This window comes from Amblyomma mixtum, chromosome 2 (assembly GCF_055824585.1).
Source record: "Amblyomma mixtum isolate Tamu chromosome 2, ASM5582458v1, whole genome shotgun sequence".
NCBI classification, from domain to species: Eukaryota; Metazoa; Arthropoda; class Arachnida; order Ixodida; family Ixodidae; genus Amblyomma; species Amblyomma mixtum.
This window is the reverse complement of record NC_143013.1, coordinates 204,579,729-204,601,827: the sequence shown is the minus strand read 5'-3', so window position 1 is coordinate 204,601,827 and position 22,099 is coordinate 204,579,729. Positions and strand designations below refer to the sequence as shown.

Here is a 22,099-nt window from a genome sequence, read left to right as displayed (position 1 = left end):
GTGGAGTTGCGGATCTGGACCCGAGCTGTACACTGGCCAAGTAGAGTGACGATGTGGCTACCAGCCGTGCGGATCTGCGTGCCAGACCATGGTGTAACGTTTTTTAGAAGAGGTGCCAATTTGCCGCTTAAAATGAAAAAATCGGCTCCGGTGTCCAGCAGCGCGCTAACGTTGTGACCTTCAATGAGCACAGGTATGCCGACTCAAAACAGGTCCTCATGTTCAGAAGCTGTGGTTGTCGATGTCGTTACGTCCCTGCCATCCAACGTCCCCGTTGTGGGGGGGACTGTAGAGCGTCGAGTTCCAGCGACCCCGCCCCCGGAGGTCGCTGTCGTTAGTTTTCCCGGCGAGGGCTCGGCGACCGGCAAGTGATGGCTTGCCGATGATGGTGAGGGTCGGCGAGGTTACAGCGATCTTGACTGCCGTCGTTCGGACGGTGGCAGACGCTGCAGACACAAGTACCCTTCAATATCGCGGGGTCGTTGACCAAATGGAGGTATGGGCGAGTCGGCCGGGAAGCCCTGCAGGCCGAGCTCATGATATGGACACTGGCGGAAGAGATGGCCGGGCTCTCCACAGTGGAAGCACAGACGCTTTTGGTCAGGGCCACGCCGGACGTCCGCCTTACGTAGAGGTGGTTGATCATTCGGCAAGTACTGCGCCGGCTGTACGGAAGGTAGCGGGAAGTGATGGTGAGGAACAAATGACGCAGATGCTGGGGCAGGGTGTCGCAGGGGACATCAGCGTATGTCGGGCGGTGGAAGTCATTCCGGTCTGACTGAGGTTTGTCATCCAACAACGGAGGTCTGTTCACTTGCTGCACCTCCTCGCGGATGACGCTAGCAAGAGAGCCGACCGCTGGCTGCGACGTACCGCAAATCCTCTGGAGCTCTTCACGTAGAATGTCCCGTAGGAGGTGAGGGTTGTGTCCGAATGCCGGGAAGGACTCTGTCACGGAAGCAGGAAGTACTGGCCTGTCGTATGCGGTGGAACGCCTCTGTAGGACCTGCTCAATTGTAACCACCTCCGTCAAAAACTCGGCGACAGTATCGGGGGGGGGGGGGGGGGGGGGGAGGGGGGGGGCGTTGCGCACGAGGCCAGCGAAAAGTTGTTCTTTGACTCCGCGCATTAAGTGGCGTAGCTTTTTTGCTTCTGACATAGCAGGGTCAGCTCGCAAGAACAGCCGCGTCATGCCTTCAACATGCATGCTGACAGTATCATTGGGCATCTGTCCACTCAGCTGTTCGAACAGAGCCCGCTCAGCTTGTTCCCGACGGTCCGCGCTGGTGTATGTCTCGAGCAGACGACGGCGGAGCTCATACCATGATGTCAGAACTTCTTCACGATTCTCGTACCACGTACGAGCGCTGTCTTCCATAGGACATTCCTTAGCTTCGCGGCGCCGCCCCACTGATTGAAAGATGCGACGCGTTAAAACTGCACGAGCCAGTCTTCCACGTCCTCAAGCTGACCGCCGTGGAAGGGCTTCGGTACTCGTGGGTTCTGAAGAGTGTAGTTATGAGTACCTTGCATGGCTGGTCGTGGGACTGGCGCCGAAGTAGAATCCAATGGTCTGTGCTCTGGGGGTAGCCCTAGGTTGCAGCGACTGACTCAGTGAACTGTTGTGTCTACCGGCAGAGGCGCGAGGTCAGCAGTTCAAGGAGGTGTGTGAGACATAGGCCAGAAAAGTACCCAGCGCACTCAACCAAAAATGTGTCACGGAACCAAAGAAGGAGACACAGTTCGCCAGCAGCGTTTGATGATGATGATGATGATGTCCTCAGGCTTAATGGCACATACCCACGGCGGGGGATTGGCCACGGTGCATAGCGGATTCAAACGCACTCATGTACAGGGAATGGAGTATTTTGATAATTTTGGGACGTAGAGCTAGAATTTGAAAGCACAAGCTGATGGGCGAGTTGGTTATTCATTGTTTGATTTGAAGCAGTGCAAGGCCGAAAGCCAAAGAAGAGAGCAGAGAAAGAAACGGACAACACAGCTAGAATTTCTACAAAACAAAAAATACGGAGAAAGAAAAGTTGTGAATTCACATTCTAGCAGAGGAAGCGTTTCCAGAACCAGCACTCAGGGCGCGTGAGCCAACCTTCACCTCTTTGTCTTCTGATGCTACCTGTGGCCACCTGGTGACAACATGTAGACATTATAGGGCTTATTGGAATAAGTTTCATCTAATACGTCATTCTAATCAATATTTAACACAAGGTCAACAAGTTTTCCACATTCCGCTCACAGTATATTCTGTGCAAGAGTTCTTCATTTGACCGAGTTGGTGGATGCCCAGGCAAAAAACAAAATATTGGGAAATGGTCACTTACGTTTGATTGTAAAACACCCGCTTTGACATCCTCCAAATCAAAACTCGTGATACAGAGCTCAAGTGTCGTTTCCGTGGTGAGTGTTACTCTTGTTGGTACACTGATTGCATTGTAGCAAATATATGCGTCTAAAATTTCTGTGAAATCTTTCTACATTTGGTTGTCAGAGGTTACATTGATGTTGAGATCACCTACCATAACCGTTTGAAGATTTAACTGAGAACCTTTTTCTAGTAATCTTTCTGTAAAAGATAAGACATCTCTGAAGCAAGGAAAGGAGGTCTGTATACAACAGAAAACAATATATCTGAGCATTCTATCACTATTCATTCATTAGTAATCTATTACCTTAAATTCTGGGATTAGTTTATACTGCAAACCCGAGCGGACATAGATACACACACCTCCGCCCCGTTTTCCTGACTGAAGTGCTAAGACGCAGTCGTATACATCAAGTGGCAGTGGTTCTCTCATCTCTTCGAATGAGAACCATGTTTCAGTAAAACATATTTAATCAAAAGAATGATTCATGGTAGACTGAATTATATGAACTTCATCAAACTTGTCACGTAAACTTCTCGCATTTGGGTCTAAATATACAGTAATACAAAGAATACAATCTAAATAATACAACCCGCTATCATCCTTTTCACGTAAGAAGTCCTTTGCACGATAGGCTTTGGCCAGGCCAAGCACTATGAGTAGGAAATGATCAGAAATTGCCTGCCCAACTGAAACAGGAGAGTCTGTAACAGACTGGCTAGCAAAGACAAGGTCTAGCATAGAAGAGACAGTACCATGTACACGTTTGGCTGCCTTGTTTCTGGCTTGCAAATCAAGCCTGACCACAATTTAAACCCGTGGTCTTCATGGACAGCACAAACGGAATTAGGAAAATGATTGTCCCAGTTTATTGTCTGTAGCTACATGTGGAAGTCACCAAATTAGAAGATTCTGTAATGACGAAAACCATTCGTCAAATCGGATAGTTCACTCGCAAACTGTGGCGATGAATCAGCGCTCTGTAAACTGAAATTAGTAAAAACTATCGTCCTCGGGAAGAAATACTTATTGCAAGGCTTTCATGGTTTTCGATTTGATGTAGCAAACAAGCGTCGATATACTTTGTTTTATCAATGCGGCAACACCAAATCCTCTGGAAGATATGTTGCGACGGAACGCCGCTGTGGCTCAGTGGTTACGGCACTGGGCTGCTGACCTGAAAGACGCGGACGCGGGTTCGATCCCGGCCGCGGCGTTCGAATTTCGATGACGGTGAAATTCTAGAGGCCCGCGTACCCTGCGGTGACAATGCACGGTAAACAACCCCAGGTGGTTGAAATTTCCGGAGCACTTCACTACGGCATCCCTCATAGCCTGAGTCGCTTTGGGACACCAAATTCTGTAAACCAAATCTAACCAAAACACCCGGTAAGGATGAGGGAAAACACCCTCATGATCTGTTTCCTCGCGCAACCAAACAGATCTAACAAGCTTTTTACGCAAACTTTATGAATCAGCTACCCTCTTAATGCGCGTTTGTTAGCGTGAACACTGCGCATTCTCGCTGCCGGTAAAAGTTGTATTGGCTCAACACAGTAAAGGTGCACTCCTTCTGTCTTGTGTCTGGAAGTGCGCGGTCTCCTTCAAGGCGCTTAATTTACGGCCTTTTTTTTATCCGCATTCTTTTCTTTTCCAACTCCTGGTGGTGAGTAGGCTATAGTTACGACTCCGTAACCTTACTGTCCAATTTTTCACACCGCATTACCTTTCTAGCCTTGCAAATAAACCTAGGCAAGTAAACTTGTTTACAAAGGAGCTGCCAGAAAATATTAGAAGAGATGTACGCTGCAGCAGAGTAGCACAATCTTCTGGCAAAGAAAACTGCTTTCAATCCTCTCACCTCATTTTTCCTCCATCCATCTTCCTGATGTGAGATAGAGTAGGTTAGACGGCACCCGTTTATATCCAACCGAAGATCAAAAAGTACGAACTATGGGGACCTGATTTTGAATGCACGGTTAAAGCAAGAAAAGGCAAAATGACACGACAGCTCATCCATATTCGTAATGTAGTGAGATCGGCCCTCGGAAGTGCCTCCTGCAATGCATAGCAAGAAGGTAGTCCTAATGCTAGGAGGTCATTGTGGAACTCCAGGCAATCACACACAAAGAAGCTGCAACGAAACGGTTCGTCCCGTCTTCGAGGTTCATTCGGCCCTCGCTTGCCACTGGTGCATCCATGCTTGAATTCATGCGGCACGCTCTCTGCGGGGCCTTGACGATGATGATGATGTCCTCAGGCTGAATGGCACATACCCATGGCGGGGGATTGGCCGCTGGAGCCAACTTTCTTCAGCTTCGTCGGCACGCACCGCGCGGTCTTGATGCCGTGCTGCGCGAAATCCGCAGTCTTGAGGAGCTCGCCACCCTACTAACCGATTTCGAGCATGTCGTAGAGCCTGTGGAGCAACACTGTCTGTTATCGCCGGTTTTCTCATTGGTTTTGATAGAGGAAACGTTACAGAGGCGGACCATGTCAACAGTCTCGGACAGAAATTTTTTTTTAACGTCCCAAAGCGACTAAGGCTATGAGAGACGCCGTAGTGGAGGGCTCCGGAAATTTCGACCACCTGGTGTTCTTTAACGTGCACTGACATCGCACAGTACACGGGCCTCTAGAATTTCTCCTCCAAAGAAATTCAACCGCCGCAGCCGGGATCGAACCCACGTCTTTCGGGTCAGCAGCGGAGCACCATAACCACTGAGCCACCGCGGCGGCGGGACAGAAATTTTGAAAATTGAATAATTGTGAGATACTGTCAAAGAAATGTGAAGGTAACGATTGACTGATATGTATCAAAATCTCTTTTTAAAATGTTTACATCGGTCGCATCCAAGAGTTAAGACTGCGATAGAAAACCGATCAGGAACACTTTTTACGATAGCAAAAAGTTCATAAAAAAAATGCAAGAATGCCGTCGGGTGATCGGCGGATATATTGATTGTTATAGTTAAATCTTACACTACATGAAAAAATTGCGTTCATAAATGGTTTCCCACTAAAAAAATGCTTTTGTTCAGAAATGATGGGTATGAGAAATACTGAGTTCAACAACAATGACGGAAAGAGAGAGATAAAGCTTATTCTAACTAAGAATTAAGCGTCAAGCATCTCTTGGGTCATGTTATAACCAAGGCCAACTGGTCCGTCAGCCGACCCGACGCTATCCAAGCCTGGCTCGTTGAGAAAGAAAGGTATGGGAAAAAGAGGGAACTGAATGACAGCGGGGCAGCAGAAAAGGCAGCGTCCCAGATTAGCACAGGGTTCAGGACCATTCGGGCAAGCGGCGGAGTGTCGGATACGGTAGCGCAGGAGTGTATTTAGGTGTATGCGTCGAAGAATGCGTAGTTCAGTGGTGATCAGAGGTTTGTCCAGAACAGGAAGTGTACGAAGAGTTTCTGTAATGTTGTCACAGTGAAGTTTTATTTTTTTTTTGTTTGTAGTGGAGAGCAGTGTCCTATGTGGATGGATAAGGCCAGGGAATCTAAGGCACCCGGTGCTGATGTTTGCGGGTGAGGCGATGCACCACCTGATTACCAGGGATTCCTGCGTGACCAGGAATCCACCTCAGTGTGACAGTGTGCCAACTCACAGAATGTAACTGAAAAGCAAGCACCGCCACAAGCGTAAGGTTTAGAACAATGTCGTGCACGCCACACCGATGATGATGATGATGATGTCCTCGGGCTGAATGGCACATACCCACGGCGGGGGATTGGCCAGGGTGCATAGCGGATACAAACGCACTCATGTACAGGGAATGGAGTATAATTAAATCTAAAATTTGGGACACAGAGCTAGAATTTGTACAATACAAAAAATACGGAGAAAGAAAAGTGAATTCACATTTTAGCAGAGGAATCTACTAGATGAAATTATATAATTGTGAATAGAATCGAACACTGATTTCAGGGCATATCCCTTGGCGCTTGCCCCGAAGGATAAGAGAATCGGAATAGATAGAGGAAGCCCAAGCCGAGCGAGGGGGATCTCCAAGCAAATTCTACGGAGAGCAGCGAGCCGCCGGCAGGAGAGGAAAAAATGTTCTATCGACTCAATTTCGCCACAAGACTCACAAAGGTTGGATATCGAAAGCCCCGATCGGCATAAATAAAGATTTAGCCGCGGTATCCTGCAGCGCAAAAGGGTCATGGACACCTCACATTGCCTCGAACTGCACATCCGCACACTCCAAGGAAATGCCAGGTGTTGAATATCCGCTGCAGCGAGGAGAGGCTCATGGCTCAAGGTGTGGAAACGCTGGAATCGCTGAAAGCGTGCTAGAGTCAAGTAAATAGTATTTGGGACGAAAGGGACAATAGGACCATCAAGGGCAGACTTTGCTAAAAAATCAGCCCTCTCATTAGAAACAATGCCACAGTGCCCAGGGACCCAGTGAAAGCGAACTTCTGAAACATGTGGAGGAATAAAAAATTGAAGGGAACGGCTCATAGGAGTATCACTCGAGGTTTCGAGCGCTGCCAAAACAGAAAGGTTGTCTGAGAGTATAATAACCCGAGTGATACTGCAGGGAATCCTTATTAAGGCCAACTCAATGGCCAGAAACTCAGCTACAAAAATAGGGGTATAGTCAGTGGCCCGAAATGAGTAGCTCCAATCAAGAGCCCTTGAGTAAATACCAATAGCGGCCTTCGTGACTTAATAACTTCTCCTTTACGTCATGCTGCAGGCACAGGGAGAGAGAGCCACAGAAAACGCATTGTGATTGCATTAATACAATTTCATTCCTTTTTTTCATTAAGCATTCACGCAGCTCTATTGCACCAGGCGACACGACACTCTCCGCTGCACTATGCCGCATCAGCCGTGCCCTCATCGAGGCCAGATGAGAGACGACGGCAAAGAAGAGGTCGAAGGAGTCGGGCCAGCTCGCCTCGCCGAAGCTGGTTGCGAGACGCAGGGGCCGCCCCCGGCTTCCACTGCCGTGACTTCCCAAGTTTCAGTTGACCGCCGAGAAGGAGGAAGAAGTTTGGTGGACCCTGGGCCCCAAGGGGCTCACCCACGAGCAACATGTCCTCCTCCGAAGGCGGCGGCAGCAGCGGTGAGCACATGGAACTCTTACTCCTCGGGAGTCCCGTTCTTTAGCGTGTCAGGCTCTGCCTGCTACTCCACGTGGCAAAAAATACATTGGGTTCTGAAGTGCTGTGTCCACACTTGCGATGGCAGAGGCTTCCTGTAGACACGCGACAACCTTGGTTCTGAAACAACAGCCTCACTTTTTTGAAGTAAGTTATTCTGTGTTTGCCTATCACGACGATTCTCCTTTAGGTATCGGTTATCCGCCTCTCCGTTCCGCGCGTTGCCGAGGGGGAATCTTAGATGCTTATGAGAAGATTTCTTCTTTTAGCTCAGTCGTGCTAGCCAGTAAGCATCCTGAAGCACTGGTATGAATAAACTCTTGCGCACTGCGTGCACGCTCGGTGTGTGTGCACACATCCCTACGTACAATACTAGAACAAACTATGGATCATTTAGTGCGGCTGCTGTTGAGCATATTGAGATTCAACGCTGGCGGCGGTGTTCATGAGAGTTCTTTTCGCAACTTAAAGAGACACGCTACCTGCAGCCCTAAAGCGACAAGACGAAAAGAACCAGTTGCAGACAAAACGAATCACGGGTGGATCGTACACAAGAACTCTGTCATTGTGTATCCTCAATAACGAATGCTACAAACTCATTGACAGCCTCTCGCTTTGCAGATAAAAAGAGTACGTGGACCTGCAGGCGTCATATTGGTTGAAAAGAGACAAATTTAAGAAAAATGTGGTGTTTTGGCGTGCTATATCACGGCTGATTGTAGCCATGCAGTAACATTTTGTAGAAATAAAACTTAAAATTAGAACTGATACAAAACAGAGCTGCCAGATTTATTTCTAACAATTATACCCGCCAATCAAGTGTGTCTGAAATGAAAAAAGAACACGATCTCCCGCCCTTAGAAAAACGCCGCCAAGTCGCGCTTCTATGCTTGATACACAAGTACGTGCACACAGATAGACCATCACCTCTGCCACTCAGCAATCCACTGCGCACGTCTCGACGCTTGCATAATCATCTTAGTTTTTCTCGCATTTTCGGCCGTACAAAAGCGTTCAATTCATCTGCACTTCCTCGTGCCATTTCACTCTGGAATGATCTTCCTGATGCAATTGCATCGTTACCTAACCCTGCGTCATTCCGTGAACATGTGTTAAACTTATACTGCTAGCGCTAAGTACATGTGTTTTGTACAACGTACATGTGTTACCATGTTAGCCTTATTTTTCTGTGTATGTATGAACCTGTAAGTATTGCGCTGTGTAGGTGCGATTTAGTTTTCTGTTAGTTCTTGTGAATTATGTTCTGTTTTGATACTTATATGCCAGTGTTTGCCTCTTGTTGCTGAAATCCTTTTTGATATTGTAACCCCCCTCACACAATGCCCGTTGGGGCCTGTGAGGTTCAATAAATAACTAAATAAATAAAAACTCGATTGCTGCACACAATCCGACCTTGTTATGCCGAAAGCCTCGAAAAAATGATGTTCGCAACGATGGCAACGTCGTGGCCTTCGATATTTCTGCCATACAACCTCGCCTCCACCCAACCAGCACTGCCGGCTGACGGAAATGTTGCGGAAATCCATTATGCGTGCCCGGGCCGCCCCGGTGGCTCAGTAGTTATGGCACTCGGCTGCTAACCCGAAAGACGCGGGTTAGATCCCGGCTGCGGTGGTTGAATTTCGATGGAGGCGAAGTTCTAGAGGTGCGTGCACTGTGCGAAGTCAGTCCACGATAAAGAAGCACAGGTGGTCGAAATTTCCATGCCCTTTACGGAGTCCCTCTTAGCTTGAGTTGCTTTGGGACGTAAAACCCTATAAACCAACCCATTATGCGTGCTCAGATTGACTCTTAGCGTGGGTAGTCAGTTAGGGAAACATTCTAGCCCCCTCTGAGCGCACAATGACCCCTTCCAAAATCAGGACTCGATAATTACGGTCATTTTGATGAATTTTATATGAACCTCAGTGAAGTGGGCTCATTGCTGCGATTGGTGTTTCTGCGTTGCAGCTGAGATCAAATTTCTTCACAAAATATTTTACTCTTTCTCTTGCCACCAGTATTAGTAAACGGCATTCATTTCGCCGCGAATGTCGCATAGCTGTTGGAGACGGTGCTTGATCAGCCTTGGATTTAGCTGGTCTGAGAGCATCCTTAGTAATAAATATCTTCTATCAAATTGCTCAGTATATAAATGAATAAAGCAACCAGTTTAAGGACTCAAACTACTGAGAGTGAAATGTTGTTTTGTAATGATATGTTCACAGACATTTTTTTTTAATTTCTTTTTGCTTCCTTCCAGGTGAACAACAGGGGTAAGCTGTTCATTCTTTTTGCCTCATATTCGGTTTACATTTTTGCGGCGACAGTTGTTAGGCGCCCGTTCCTGGCTTTCGCGTGATAGCAGTACTAGTCGCCGTAACCGGTGGGTGCGTTGCCATGGGAACCACTCGGAGGGAAGTTACCGTGAAGGGAAAGGGTATGAAGTGAGCGGAAGAGTGCGCAACCGGTAGGTGGTTCCCACAGCAACCATCTGCAGGAGGAGGGTATCGAGAGTGCAAACAAATTTCCAAGCAGAGGATGGTTACTCTCAGAGGAGGAGAGTATGGCGAGAGGAAAAAAGGTGCAACCAATGGGTGGTTATCAGGACGATGGCTGTCATGGAAGGAAAGGGCGAGAGCGGTTCATTTGCGGCTGATGCTGCCTAAGCACGCCACCCGAGGAGAGGGTCATGGGTGACGCCGCCGGCCTAGAGCACCGGGCTGTAGAGAAAAGCTTGTTAGAAAAATGGTGTGTGGAAAACTAAAATGTGCGGTCTATAGCTATGCAGATGCGAAGTTTCTCTCATGAGAGTTTTAGTATTGCGGGCTCTGCGTAATTGCGTGCATAGGGGAATAGCGGGTCATGAGTGCGCATGCGCAGAACGCTAACGGGGAAATAGCGTTAGCGTATGCACATAATTTTGAGGAGTTGGCGCTGCGGCAGTTGCGGCTTTTGCGCCCTTAGCGTAAAAATATGGCGACGTCCTTGAAAGCGAGAGCCGTCCCCTTCAGCCGATTCAGCAGTCCTTGCGATTCCGGTCGGCATGCTTACCGGCAACTACTAGTGTTTTTGCTTTTCGCTATTTCTTACCTTGCTTCGACGATAAAGTTTAAACTGCAACTCACCACATTTTTGAGATACGCTCTCAATTCTGGAGCGCGCAAGCCAAATGAGACCTCAAGCTGCACTGCTACCGTCTGCCACCGCCCGAAACGCAGCAGACACCTAGCACAAACGTTCGGAAGGAAACAAAAATGGATTTGGAGCTTTTTCGCGGTGTTTTATAGACTTAAATGATGTAAAGCGAGTTTATATTAAATTTACAAAAGTTTTTTGTACATTAGACGTCATGTGATGGCAAATATTCTTGCTCGAACGGCTTGTAGTTAACATTGGCTTCACTAGATGGCACCACTGTTTTCCGTTATTTTATTTCATTTGATTTTAATTTCAGGGTCATTTTGCAGACGAAAATTAGCGCTGCAGTAATAATTCGCTTAAAAAACTCGGAAATATTATACTTTGGCAAGTTAGCGGCAGTGTCGACCATTTTAGAAGGACCGTTCGCATCCATGTCCAGCAGATGGCAATTAACGTTTTAAAAAACGCTATACTAAAACTGTCTGCGGGGATAAGTTGCTTACGGCACGCTGACGTAATTTCCCTTAGGTCCGCTATCACGCTAACGCTATACTAAAAGTCTCTATTATCGGCTTCAACATATGGTAGAAAATAAATACTTAACAGCTGTCGCTGAATCTCGTGTAATAGAGTGGTAGCACTATGTTACTTTTTTTTTCGTTTCCTAAACTCGAAACTTCCCGTGCTGAATCTGCTGTCATTACCTATGCAAGCGGACACACATTTTTCTCTGCTGTTCACTTCAGTGCTTCGCTTTCCGAGCTATATTCAATAAGTTTAATTAAGCCGCAGCATAAGACTCCGCGTCAGTCTCGATAATACCGTTATGATCCAGCGACTCTGCGCTACACAATATTTCTCTTGTTTCGTTACATGGAGTTCCTTATAAGAGAGGGCTGCAGCTGCAGTTTCAAAGTGGCTTACAAAAATAGTTAAACGTTTTTGTAATCCCAGTGTCTCTTGACTGACTACAGCAAAACATGAACATCAAAAACAATTTTTCAGGCTTACAAGAACTGATGGCTGAAGAATGAGAACTTAAGTCTTCAGGTCACAAGCTGGCATTGTCTGCTGAAAGAAAACATTTCTGGAACTGGAATACTTTTAAGCTAGCTTGTTTCCGAGAGGTTCCCTGCATGCCAATCACTAGTCTGTGGAAGACTCGGGCCCGTGTTTCAATCTCATTACATGACGTCGAGGTTTACCGTCGCTAATCCTCTCTCGAAAGAGCAGATGTGGGGATTGCGCAATAAGGTGGCGAAGCATAGCGCTGGTGACTAGGCCGGACTGGATGTGCCGTCTAAGGGCGATGCAGTGACAGTCGTGTGAGCCACGGCCGGACTGGTCACGGCATCGCCGTCAGACGCCACGCCCAGCCCCGCCGTGGCTCTCATTGACTTCGCCATCTTTCTCTGCTGTCGTCATGACTGACGTCATCATCGTGACCAAATGAAAAGGAAATGAACTGAATCTGCGTTTGAAATTAGGTGTTTGTTAGCAGACTCAACATCGGGACAGGAGGTGCGAGCAGAGTACGATATAAGGCGATTCCTGTCATTGACAAGAACTGAGATATTACGCTTTCGAGCGTAATATCTCAGTTTTGCTAACGTCCTGCACTGTCCCCGACTGCGCGTCTGCTACAGGGAGAGTGTTGAGTACAGCGGGGAAAAAGGAGACGGTGTGGTGTACCTCATCTTCGGCGTGATCTCAATCGTGGTCATCGTTGTGATTGTCCTGCTGGTCGTGTTCCTCATGAACAGGCCCTCCGCGCATACTTCTGGTAGGTACGCCACTTTACGCTTACCCTTGATGCCGGGAACGTGCTTGGATACACTCTAAGCACGAATTCACGAATGCCCTATAAGGGAGCAAATACGGAGTGAACGGTATTTTGGTGTGCTTCCTATTAGGGGGAGGGTGTGCTATTATTCTCAAGGCCTGGAGCAGATTTTTGTGACTGAAAAGGCAAAATACTTACGGTTGGGAACAGACACAGATTCCCTGCTTAAAACATACTAATTTCTTGCAGTTACGGATATTTTAACTGCGGTTTCAATCTCTCGCATTTGCCAACCTCCAGATCTCTGGAACCGCGTTGATAAGCCTCCTTCCATTGCTAACTGGAACAAGCTGATATGCTTTGAAGGAGGAATATGAGGAATATGGCCATATATGGCAATCCGGGTTTCCAGTGTAGGGTTGAGACATAAGATTTCAATGGTGAATGAAGGACTGTTCGATGCATTGAAAGGAGACCACCAAGGTGCATAGATTCAACTTAGGACGCATTCCACCTAAGATAATCATCCACCCGAGCGCAACCATGCATACAGAGGCTACAGTGAGTAATTACTCCCTAGTTTAAAACTTCCCTATCTTGGGGGCTTTCCTTGAATCCATTAGCTTAACACCGCTCGCACTTCGAGTTGTCTACTTTGGCCTCGCCATACCATCTGCCAGCCGTCCTGTTGGTAGAGCGGCTGCCCCGGACAGGCGTTGGTCCTGTTTTCGGTACCCTGACCACGTATAATTTTCGCTGAAGCTCTGAAGTTTTAGAATCAAAAACACTAGCTGTACTATCCCTTGCATACAGTACCATAATCCGTCCAACGATGGGGTATGCCGCCATAACATGGGACCCGTTCACCGCATCGAATGTCAACAAACTGGAACGTATCCAACGAAAAGCAGAAAGATTTATTTTAAACAAATACTGTATTATTTCAATCACTGAACTGCTTCAACAATGTGGCTTCGCGTTGATAAGTGATAGGCATCGCATATGGAGGTTGGAGTTCCTTTTTCAGTTGATAACCGGACATTACAATATTTGGCACATCTGGTATTTTCACTTCCTCTACAGGTTATAAAACAAGACAACGCCACGACAACCCAATAACAACCCTAAATTCAATAATTCATTCCGTTAAGCGCTTCATATCGGAAGGTACAGCGCAAAAAAGACTAAAGATGTACAGATAGACGACAGAGACAAGGGCTGACTTGCAACTAATTTTCTCTTAAGAAAAAACACACATTTTACACCACTCTTTCATGTGATAGCAAGTCCAAAGCACTTGCGCAGACTCATTACAACGAGAAATAAAAAAAAACACTATCACCGGATCAAATCTTACCGAACAGTATTCCATCGCCTCCCTTGAACTTAAGAGAGGATTAGGAATTATCAAGAAACGAGCCCTCTTTGTCAACTAGCACAATAGAAGGCTGGCTTACACACTGGGATTGTCTTTTTCGGATGGAGTAGGCCTCGACCAGTTCGGTTGTTGTCTGATCTTTGTGTCTAAATAAAATCTTGATGTTAGCAACCCAAGGCGACAGGTCTTCCTGTTCTTTTTTTTTCATCTTTTGCACATTCGCGGCAGTGCACTTTCAAATAATAGTTTTTATCGCAGAAGAATTTCAGATGTTCTCGCAGACGAATGTTTATGCATCTTCAGGGTTGCCGTATGTATACTTTGTCGCATGAGAGCGGAATTTCGTATACTATGTCACACGCGCATTCCTCCATCCTTGTCCTGTGCGATGCCTCGCATTTAAAGGGGCCAAATGTTGTCCTCCGCTCATGACGGTCCCTGGTAACACGGCACAGCCCATTCAACTTATACGGCGCTGTACTGAGATGTAAACACTTTCGTTTTGTACCCCATTAACAAGTACTGCCTTTTCATGTTGCATGAATTACTTTTAACTGCTGGCGCGGTACTTTTAGCATTGTATCAATTTGTGCTCACAGAAAACCTGCGTCGAAGACATGCGTGTGAAAACGTTCCGAATGCATCAGAGCACAGCACGTCGCTTAGCTAGCTTGGTAAAGGCTACACGATATATTAGAGCTAACTGTCGCAAGTCAGACCCGCCACAGAGTACGCTGCAGAAGTACCGGCTGCTTTGGTGCACTTTGCACCCAATTTTTTGGTTCTGGTTTGATCCTGAACTCTCCTCGTACAGGGCCGCTATAAATATAACACCTAGTTACGGAAGGTTTAAATGATCGACAATAAGCGGCGAACTAACTCTGTGTCATAGCTCAGCGGTGTTGGCGATCGGCTGTTGTTCCCAAGTTGACGGGTTCGGCACCGGCCGTGGCGGCGGTATTTTAATGCAGTAAAATTCGAAATAGCCCGTCTGCATGTCAGTCGTCATCCGGCTTTAAATAACTATAGGTGGACTAAATTAATCCGAAGCCCTCCACTATACGACGTCCTTCATAACCCATGGGTCGCTTCGGGACGTTCAATCCTACAACTCTGATAAATTTGTTTCTGTTTACGCGGTTTCACGCCCCAAACCGACTCACGCAATGATGGACGCCGTAGTGGAGCGCTCCGGAAATTTCGACCACCTGGGGTTCTTCAACGTGCACTGACAGCGCACAGTACACGGATTTCGCCTCCACTGAAATGCGACCGTCGCGGCCGGGATCGAACCCACGTCTTTCGGGCCAGCAGCCGGGTGGCCAGCCGAACTACTGAGCCACCGTGGCGGCTCCTCCGCAGTTTTATATGAAACGCTGAACATGGTTTTCGAAGTTTATTGCGAGAGCAGTAGCAGTGGCACTTGGCGAAAATGCCGGTGTTGTCTGTGAGAAGCCCTGGCGGGTGAGGCCTGCACCGTCCTGAAGCCTCACCCGCCTTTCCTCCCTAACCCCACCCACTGAAAGCCCATGCAGCAGCGGAACGAACAAGCCACGGCGCTAACATCTATCGCATGTTTGTCGCATCAGGATTCATGATCATCATGTAATTTTTTCTTGTTTCAAAAATCTAAGACGCTTGTTTTTTAAAGCTTAAAATTCAATTATTGACTCTAGACGACGGGACGTGCAAGGAGAATTTCTGATATAACTTCTTAGAAAGCACTAGCAAAATTGTCTTCACTTTCGACGACTGACGAATTAAAGTGTAATATAACCCTTCGCACAGTTTTCGTAATCTACGTGCTCCTTGAAAAAGCTCTAGCAGAATGCAGCTGCCACGTACCGGGCGCCGAAAATGCTCATATCTTAGCAATGCTGACAGACTCAGAGAGGTTACCGATGGCTTGCACTGTCAATTCTTTCCTCGTTTCCCTTTATTGATGGCGTTGAAAGTGGCATTAACGCCAGTAGCCTTGGCAAGAACTGCTCTTCGGCGACTGCGGAGTTCAATGAGCAAGTATTCTGCATGTGTCCATAGTGCATATCTCTCTCATTCCACGATGTATATCCCTCTCGCGGTTAAATTTTTTGCAAAACGTCGCCTCCAGAGCTGCTCCTGTTCTATTGCACGTATCAGATAGGAAGGCTGAGAGACAGACCCCCTGGCAAATTGCAAAACAAATGGAAAGATTTATTGAAAATGTGTTTGTCCCCCCTTAGCTGGTGTACTTCATGGCGATGAAGATCAATAGAAGCACTTGCGGTCACGGGTTATTCGTCTTCAATAAAGGGGTGCAACTGGCTGACAGAAAGGCCGCGATTAGCGAGCACCTGAAAGCGATGACCGCCAGAGGCCTTTACGATAGCCGAAAGTGGACCAGATAACGGATAACTAACAGAATAGCACATTTTCTTCCGTGAAAGGAAAACGCGGCCCCGGGGCGGCAGAGAGTTTAGGCGGGCTATATCACTAGAGCGGCGTCGGCAATGGGGCTAATTTGGGCTAACTAGTGGCGACGGCTTTTAAGCGCAGTAGACGTAACCTCGACCATAATTACGATGATATACATTGCATATTGTGCTGATACGTAACCAGAGACCCCCGAGTGATTTATCTGCATCCCTCAGAACCGCCGACGGACACATCGCTCCCGGGAGGCAAATGCACCAACCCTTGCGGTGACAGTGGGCGATTCTGCCAGCCCGACTCCAAGAGAGACGCCGATGGCTGCTTCGTCCAGGACTGCCACTGCTGTACGTATCGCCCCGCATTAACGTCCGTACGCTCATATCGACCATTTGGTTCTGTGTGAATTGCAGCGTTAACACAGACCCGATAAGCGGTGTCACGCCCAAGAATGAGACCTTGCCGAGCACGTAACCTAGAGTACAGCGTGTTTCACTTCTACATAGTTTTTAAAATTAGGCTTCTTGAGTTAAAAGCGCACCCTTTTCGACATAGCATTGTCTGCGGTGCAGTACATAGGAATGCGGGTAAGAAGAGCTAACTAGCTGGCTCGTTAACTGATATTGAATAATCAACTTTTTGACTATTACTTTTAGGTTCCTTAATTATTCACAGCCGTGTAGCCCAACGTAAGTCATATGAGTTTTTAGAATTTCGAAAATGCGGTTACCCTTGACGTTGTGGCCCAAGAAATTTCGGCTATTTCGACGTGTTACGTGGACTGGAGGAGTTTTTTTGCCTGCAAGCTTCTCGAAAGCGCATGCATTTTGCCGCGATGTGGTCAGAATTTGTTGGACCCAATAGCGCCGAGTTTAACCGTATTTTCGAAACTCTAGAAACTGATATGGATATTGTTCAAGGCAGCCTACACGCCTGTAATAATTAAGGACCCGGACGGTAATAGTTAAAAAGTTGACTATTCAGTATTAGCTAACCAGCCTGCTAGTTTGCATGTCTTAGCCGTATTCTGATGTACTGCACTGCTCACAATGCTATGACGAAAAAAGCGCTCTTCTAACATTGTGTAAAATTGTATAAAATTGTGTAAAATCTTAGATGACAACATCATGTATAATTGTCGCGAATTGGTGGCGCCGCCTAGTTGCGCATCGTCTCAACAAATGGTTTAAGCTGACTGGAAGTAAAAACAGAAGTTGTACTGCTGCAGGAACATCAAAGCGTGACGTTGTATCGCTTGGAAGTTCAGAACGTACGAGGGCTCTGAGATGTGAGTGTTCCTGTCCTTCCAATATAAAATGAAACAACCAGTTTTCATAAAACAACACAGGTTTTGGTTATTTCTCCACTAAAGCTGTGAATGACTTTTATAATATAAGCCCAAAAGAACACACAAGATAAATCAGAATTGTGCAGTGATAACTAACCGAATGCTCGAAATGTGTTGCCTTTGAAATTGTAAGGACCCGTACTTTAAGGAGTCCTCCCCGATGGCTCTTGAAGTATTTGAAATAATTAAGTGAGTAAATAAATAAATAAATACACAGCCCTTTAGTGCGGCGTGGCTTGGAGTCAACGTGCAGCATCGGACTTTAATTCCCATACACTATCACGCCACACCCTAGTAATCCACATTATACGTGCTTGTGGGTAACCACATACGCCCAGCCATTCAGTGATTTGCCAGTGTTTGAGCTGCGACGAGGAATGAAAGCCTACGACTCGAAGCCGTACACAAAGGATAATAAGGCGAGCTAGTTTGCGTAAGTCAGACACGGCAGAGCGAGCCAAGAAATAAGAGCTCAAGTAGCAGAACACAGGACAGCGTAGAACTGGCGACTAAAATTCCGTTGAAGAGGGCATGAACTGGGAAACAAGATCACGCATGCGCATCGTACACATTGTCTCAAAACCAGATACGTCCGTTTCTTGGTTACCTGGTTCATGCAGACTTCAGCAGCATCAGCGTTTATTTTGCCGCTGTCCTGTGCCCTTGTTCTGAGGGTGTTTGTGTCCAGTAGTCGGTCATTGAAAACTTCGTTACTGACTGCTTACCGCATGTACGCTGCATGGGCTTCTGCACGACTAAAGCGCCACTAACTTACGGGACCTCATTCGGAATACTTCCCCTGCGAATCGAGTGCGCTTGACGTCAGGGGGACCAAATTTGTCTATTTTGTTATTTCTGAAAATTATACCCTATGATGTTCAACAGAGGTTGCTCCAGTTTGGAACACTTTCATCGTGAAGTCACCATGAAATGCACATGCGATGAGCACTTAGTTACCGGGAGCATTGAGGCTTTCCCCTCCATTGTTTACGTTTTGTGTGCAGGTGCACTTAAGAAAATTACGTGATAGTACTGCGAAAGCATTCCAATTCTATTCCGGTTCTATTCCAATTCAATTCTATTCCTTTATACTTGGTGCACATGTAAGTACCATAGTGCTATTACTTGTTAACATTTCGTATCTTCCCGCATTTGATGACGTCGCACGAATTCGTCCAATCACGATTTTTGTAAAGGCCGCTACTTTTTTGGGGCCATGCCGGGTTTTCCTGCCGATGAGTCATCTAAGGCTTTCGCGTTAATAAAACAGTTTTGAGTGACCGACTCCTTCAGACTATTCTCTACGAACGTCTACATGCAAGGTGAAGACATGGGCAGAAAAATATTTCCATCATCTCGTACACTGATCCAGCTACCCCGTTAATCCCCTTTCCGGTTTCTTCTTCCTTGGCAGACGTTCCAGACAGCCAGTATGCGTGCAGCAATCCGTGCAACGCTACCGGCCAGGTGTGCCACTTCGACTCGCCCCTCGACGAGCACGGGTGCTATCTGTCGTCCTGTCAATGCGGTCAGTGCGGGAGCAGCGGCGCGGCCGACACGGCTCGTTTCTCGGTCGAGGTGTGCTGTTCGCTCTACACAGCAAGTCCGTATCCCGAAGGAAACAAAATGGCGCTTTAGGGCATGGTTACCACGCCAGCGGCAACCAGCAGCGCGACGCACTGCGCGCCACAGTCAGACTCGATTCGAAGGTTATTCTTAGCCTAATGAGATGAAGGTGTTTATGGCAGTTTATTATTGCGAGAAGCGAGAGTGAAGAATGTGCGCTTAGCTATCCGCTTATTCACCCTGTCCTACAATGCCACGCAAACTTAAACGACCATCGCACCAGAAAAGTATTATTGCTCTTGTTCAGCTGAAACGAATGTACTACGTAGTAACCTCCAAATCGCTTTACATTATACGCTTTAGTAGCCACAGTCAGTCTGGCGCAGCAACAATAACGTGTATAGGGAATAAATTCTGAAACTCAATTGAATAGACGCTACCGTCGTTGTTTTTTTTTTCGGAAAGGTGGCTGCGTTACTGAGAAACTCAAAAAATAAACTTCTGATATCTTACAAAATTGGCGGGCCACCAACCTGCGGTAGGTTACGCCTAGACATTCCCAGGAATCACAGCGTGAATGCCGTTGAGAGCTTCGGGTTCCGAACATACGGCGTATAACGGCTACACGCGACCAGCGCTCATGTTGGTATCTCGTCTTTCTCTCCGTCTTCTGTTTCCAGCTGTTTTAATTATAAGATTCTTCGCATTCTTGGCATCGCTTACCGCGCTGCTTCCCTCGTATTACAACGGTGGCCATTGAAGGCAAAAAAGTTGCACAAGAAAGCCGCGAACAGATCATGGCCCGCGAAATATACACGTCACGAAATTCAATTGCAGGGATGCGCGACAGCTGGCGCCACGTGTATTTCACTTTTACGCAATTTTCTAGCTTTCTCGCTATCAAAGCTCTCATTTCAGCACGACACATTGGCTATCATGTTAGGTTAACTAATCAATCTAGCTTCACTTCGTACTCTCCTTAAGTCTCTCTAAAGGCATCTCAATGCAAACCGAGGACCGCGAAGCGATAGCGCTGAGGTGGGCCTCCGATAACATCCTAATCAAAAGTATCCAGCATTCGCACGTATTTGAAGACAGTCTCTTGCGGGAAAAAAGTAGGCAGTAACAAAAGCTCACGAAGCGCGCGGCACTTTCTTGAAACGAAGGGCCTATATATACGGTCCTATTCCCTTGAGGAAGCGAAGTGCATCGAAAGAATTATTCTCGGAGAACGCTCATTCCGTTTAGAACAACCAAGGGCCATATTTGTTCTTTCGAAGGCCTTCGATTGTCTTTTAGGTGGCACCACCGTATGGAACACTAAGATTAGTACGTGCGGGTACCTTAGCCGTACACAGATGACGAAGTTTGTCGGAATGTTACAAGAATTGTTCGTGGCGAATCGTGTTGCATGCTACAGAAAAGCAGCCTGTCTATGTCAAGAACTGTGTCATATATACTCGTGAATTAAAGTAAGGAAATCAGAGACAAGAGACTCCCTTTGATTTAAAGGCGCTTGGAGAATGTACGCTACTAACGCGATTGGATAAGGTACAGGTGGTGCTTGCTGTTTTAGTGCGCAAGCAATAGAGGCCTCGCTTGCGTAAAAGCCGTTCGGTCTGCGGATGAAGCCTCCAGCTACCACTTGCCGTGGTTATGAAATTTCGGGCTCTAGCACCAGGTGGGTAACCAGCGAGAAAGCCGTTATGTGTAGTGGTGAAGTACCCACCAATCAGCCGGCACCCGTCACGATTGGCTGGTGGCAAAGTAAAGAGTGGGAATGCCCCCTCTCCACTTTTAGGGGAAAAGGGGATGCAAATGGGAGACCGTGACATGTGATAAGTTGGGGGTGGAAGCGGAGGGAGGGAAAGCCCTCTTTCCTTTTCGCGTGCTATCCCTGGGTGGGTCACTAGCGAGAAAGCCATTGTGTGCCCTGGTGAAGCCTGGTGGTGTCCTGGTGAAGGACGAAAGCCAGTGTCGTAGAAGCTGCAGCGACGGTGAAAGGACGACACACCTGCACGCGAGCTGCAGCCTAATTGAAAGGAGGCAAACCGGTTTCGCGGCAGCTGCAGCCAAGTGGAAAGGCAGAAACAGCGTCGCGTACGCTGCCTCTTGCATTGTTTGTAATACCGTCTTAGGTATTCCATGCAAAGGGCCCTTACATATTATAGTGGACCACCTACGTTGCATTTAGTTTTAGCGATGTAAATCGCGGGTAAATTTTTTTTAGGCAAGAAAGCAGGGTGCTGTTACGGGCAAGTTGGTTAAACATTGCTTGAAAGGGATCAGAGCAGACACAGGACAGAGGAACGCACAACACAGGCGCCGACTTACAACTGAAGTTTATTCGAATAGTGCACACACATTTGGTAGTCTCGAGGCAAGCTGTCAGCTTTTTCAACGTCAGGGGCGGAGTAAAGGGCCGAATAAAAGCGATAAAATCTTAAAACCTCTAAAAGTTTTAACAAGGAACGATGCCTGTAGGAAGAGTGGCATCAGAAAAAAAAAACGAGATGCAGGTGAAGGATGGATAATGGGTTCTAAAAGTGTTCTAGGAGAGATCAGATCACTTTTTCAAATAGGCAGTCTCTTTCGATAGTAGGTTGATGGACGGACTGCTGACACACGTGTCACGACGATTTTCAATTAGGTGAGCTTCAAGTATCTCACGAGTGCGCTTTCCTAATATCTTTTAAAAATCTTTGTCTTGTCGAGCGCTGGCACGCTAGAGCAATTTTTTACAGTGAATGGGCAGGTTGCTGCCTGGCCTCTCTTGAGTGACTTCTAGTGTTCAATCAGACGCTCGTTGATGCACCTTCCTGTTTGTCCAATGTAGGACGCACCACAAGATAGCGGTGTCTCATATACAGCCGAGGTCACACAGGGTTTTAGATATGGTGCCTTGTGCTTAATCTTGCACGCGTTTTTCGGCTGATCTTGTCGATCGACTCTTTTACAGAGGCCACCTAA

General features: G+C 47.1%; 1 protein-coding gene across 1 annotated transcript in view; it reads left to right on the top strand.

Moving 5' to 3' along the window:
* The first annotated feature begins 7,433 nt into the window (after positions 1 to 7,433).
* LOC149362303 (uncharacterized) overlaps positions 7,434 to 22,099 on the top strand; it is a 72,018-nt gene continuing 57,352 nt past the window's right edge. Inside the window, exons 1-5 of the mRNA XM_089569689.1 lie at positions 7,434 to 7,464; positions 9,765 to 9,777; positions 12,292 to 12,428; positions 16,437 to 16,562; positions 18,978 to 19,091. Coding sequence (XP_089425815.1) covers positions 7,434 to 7,464; positions 9,765 to 9,777; positions 12,292 to 12,428; positions 16,437 to 16,562; positions 18,978 to 19,091 — 421 coding nt within the window. The remainder of the gene's footprint in view (positions 7,465 to 9,764; positions 9,778 to 12,291; positions 12,429 to 16,436; positions 16,563 to 18,977; positions 19,092 to 22,099) is intronic.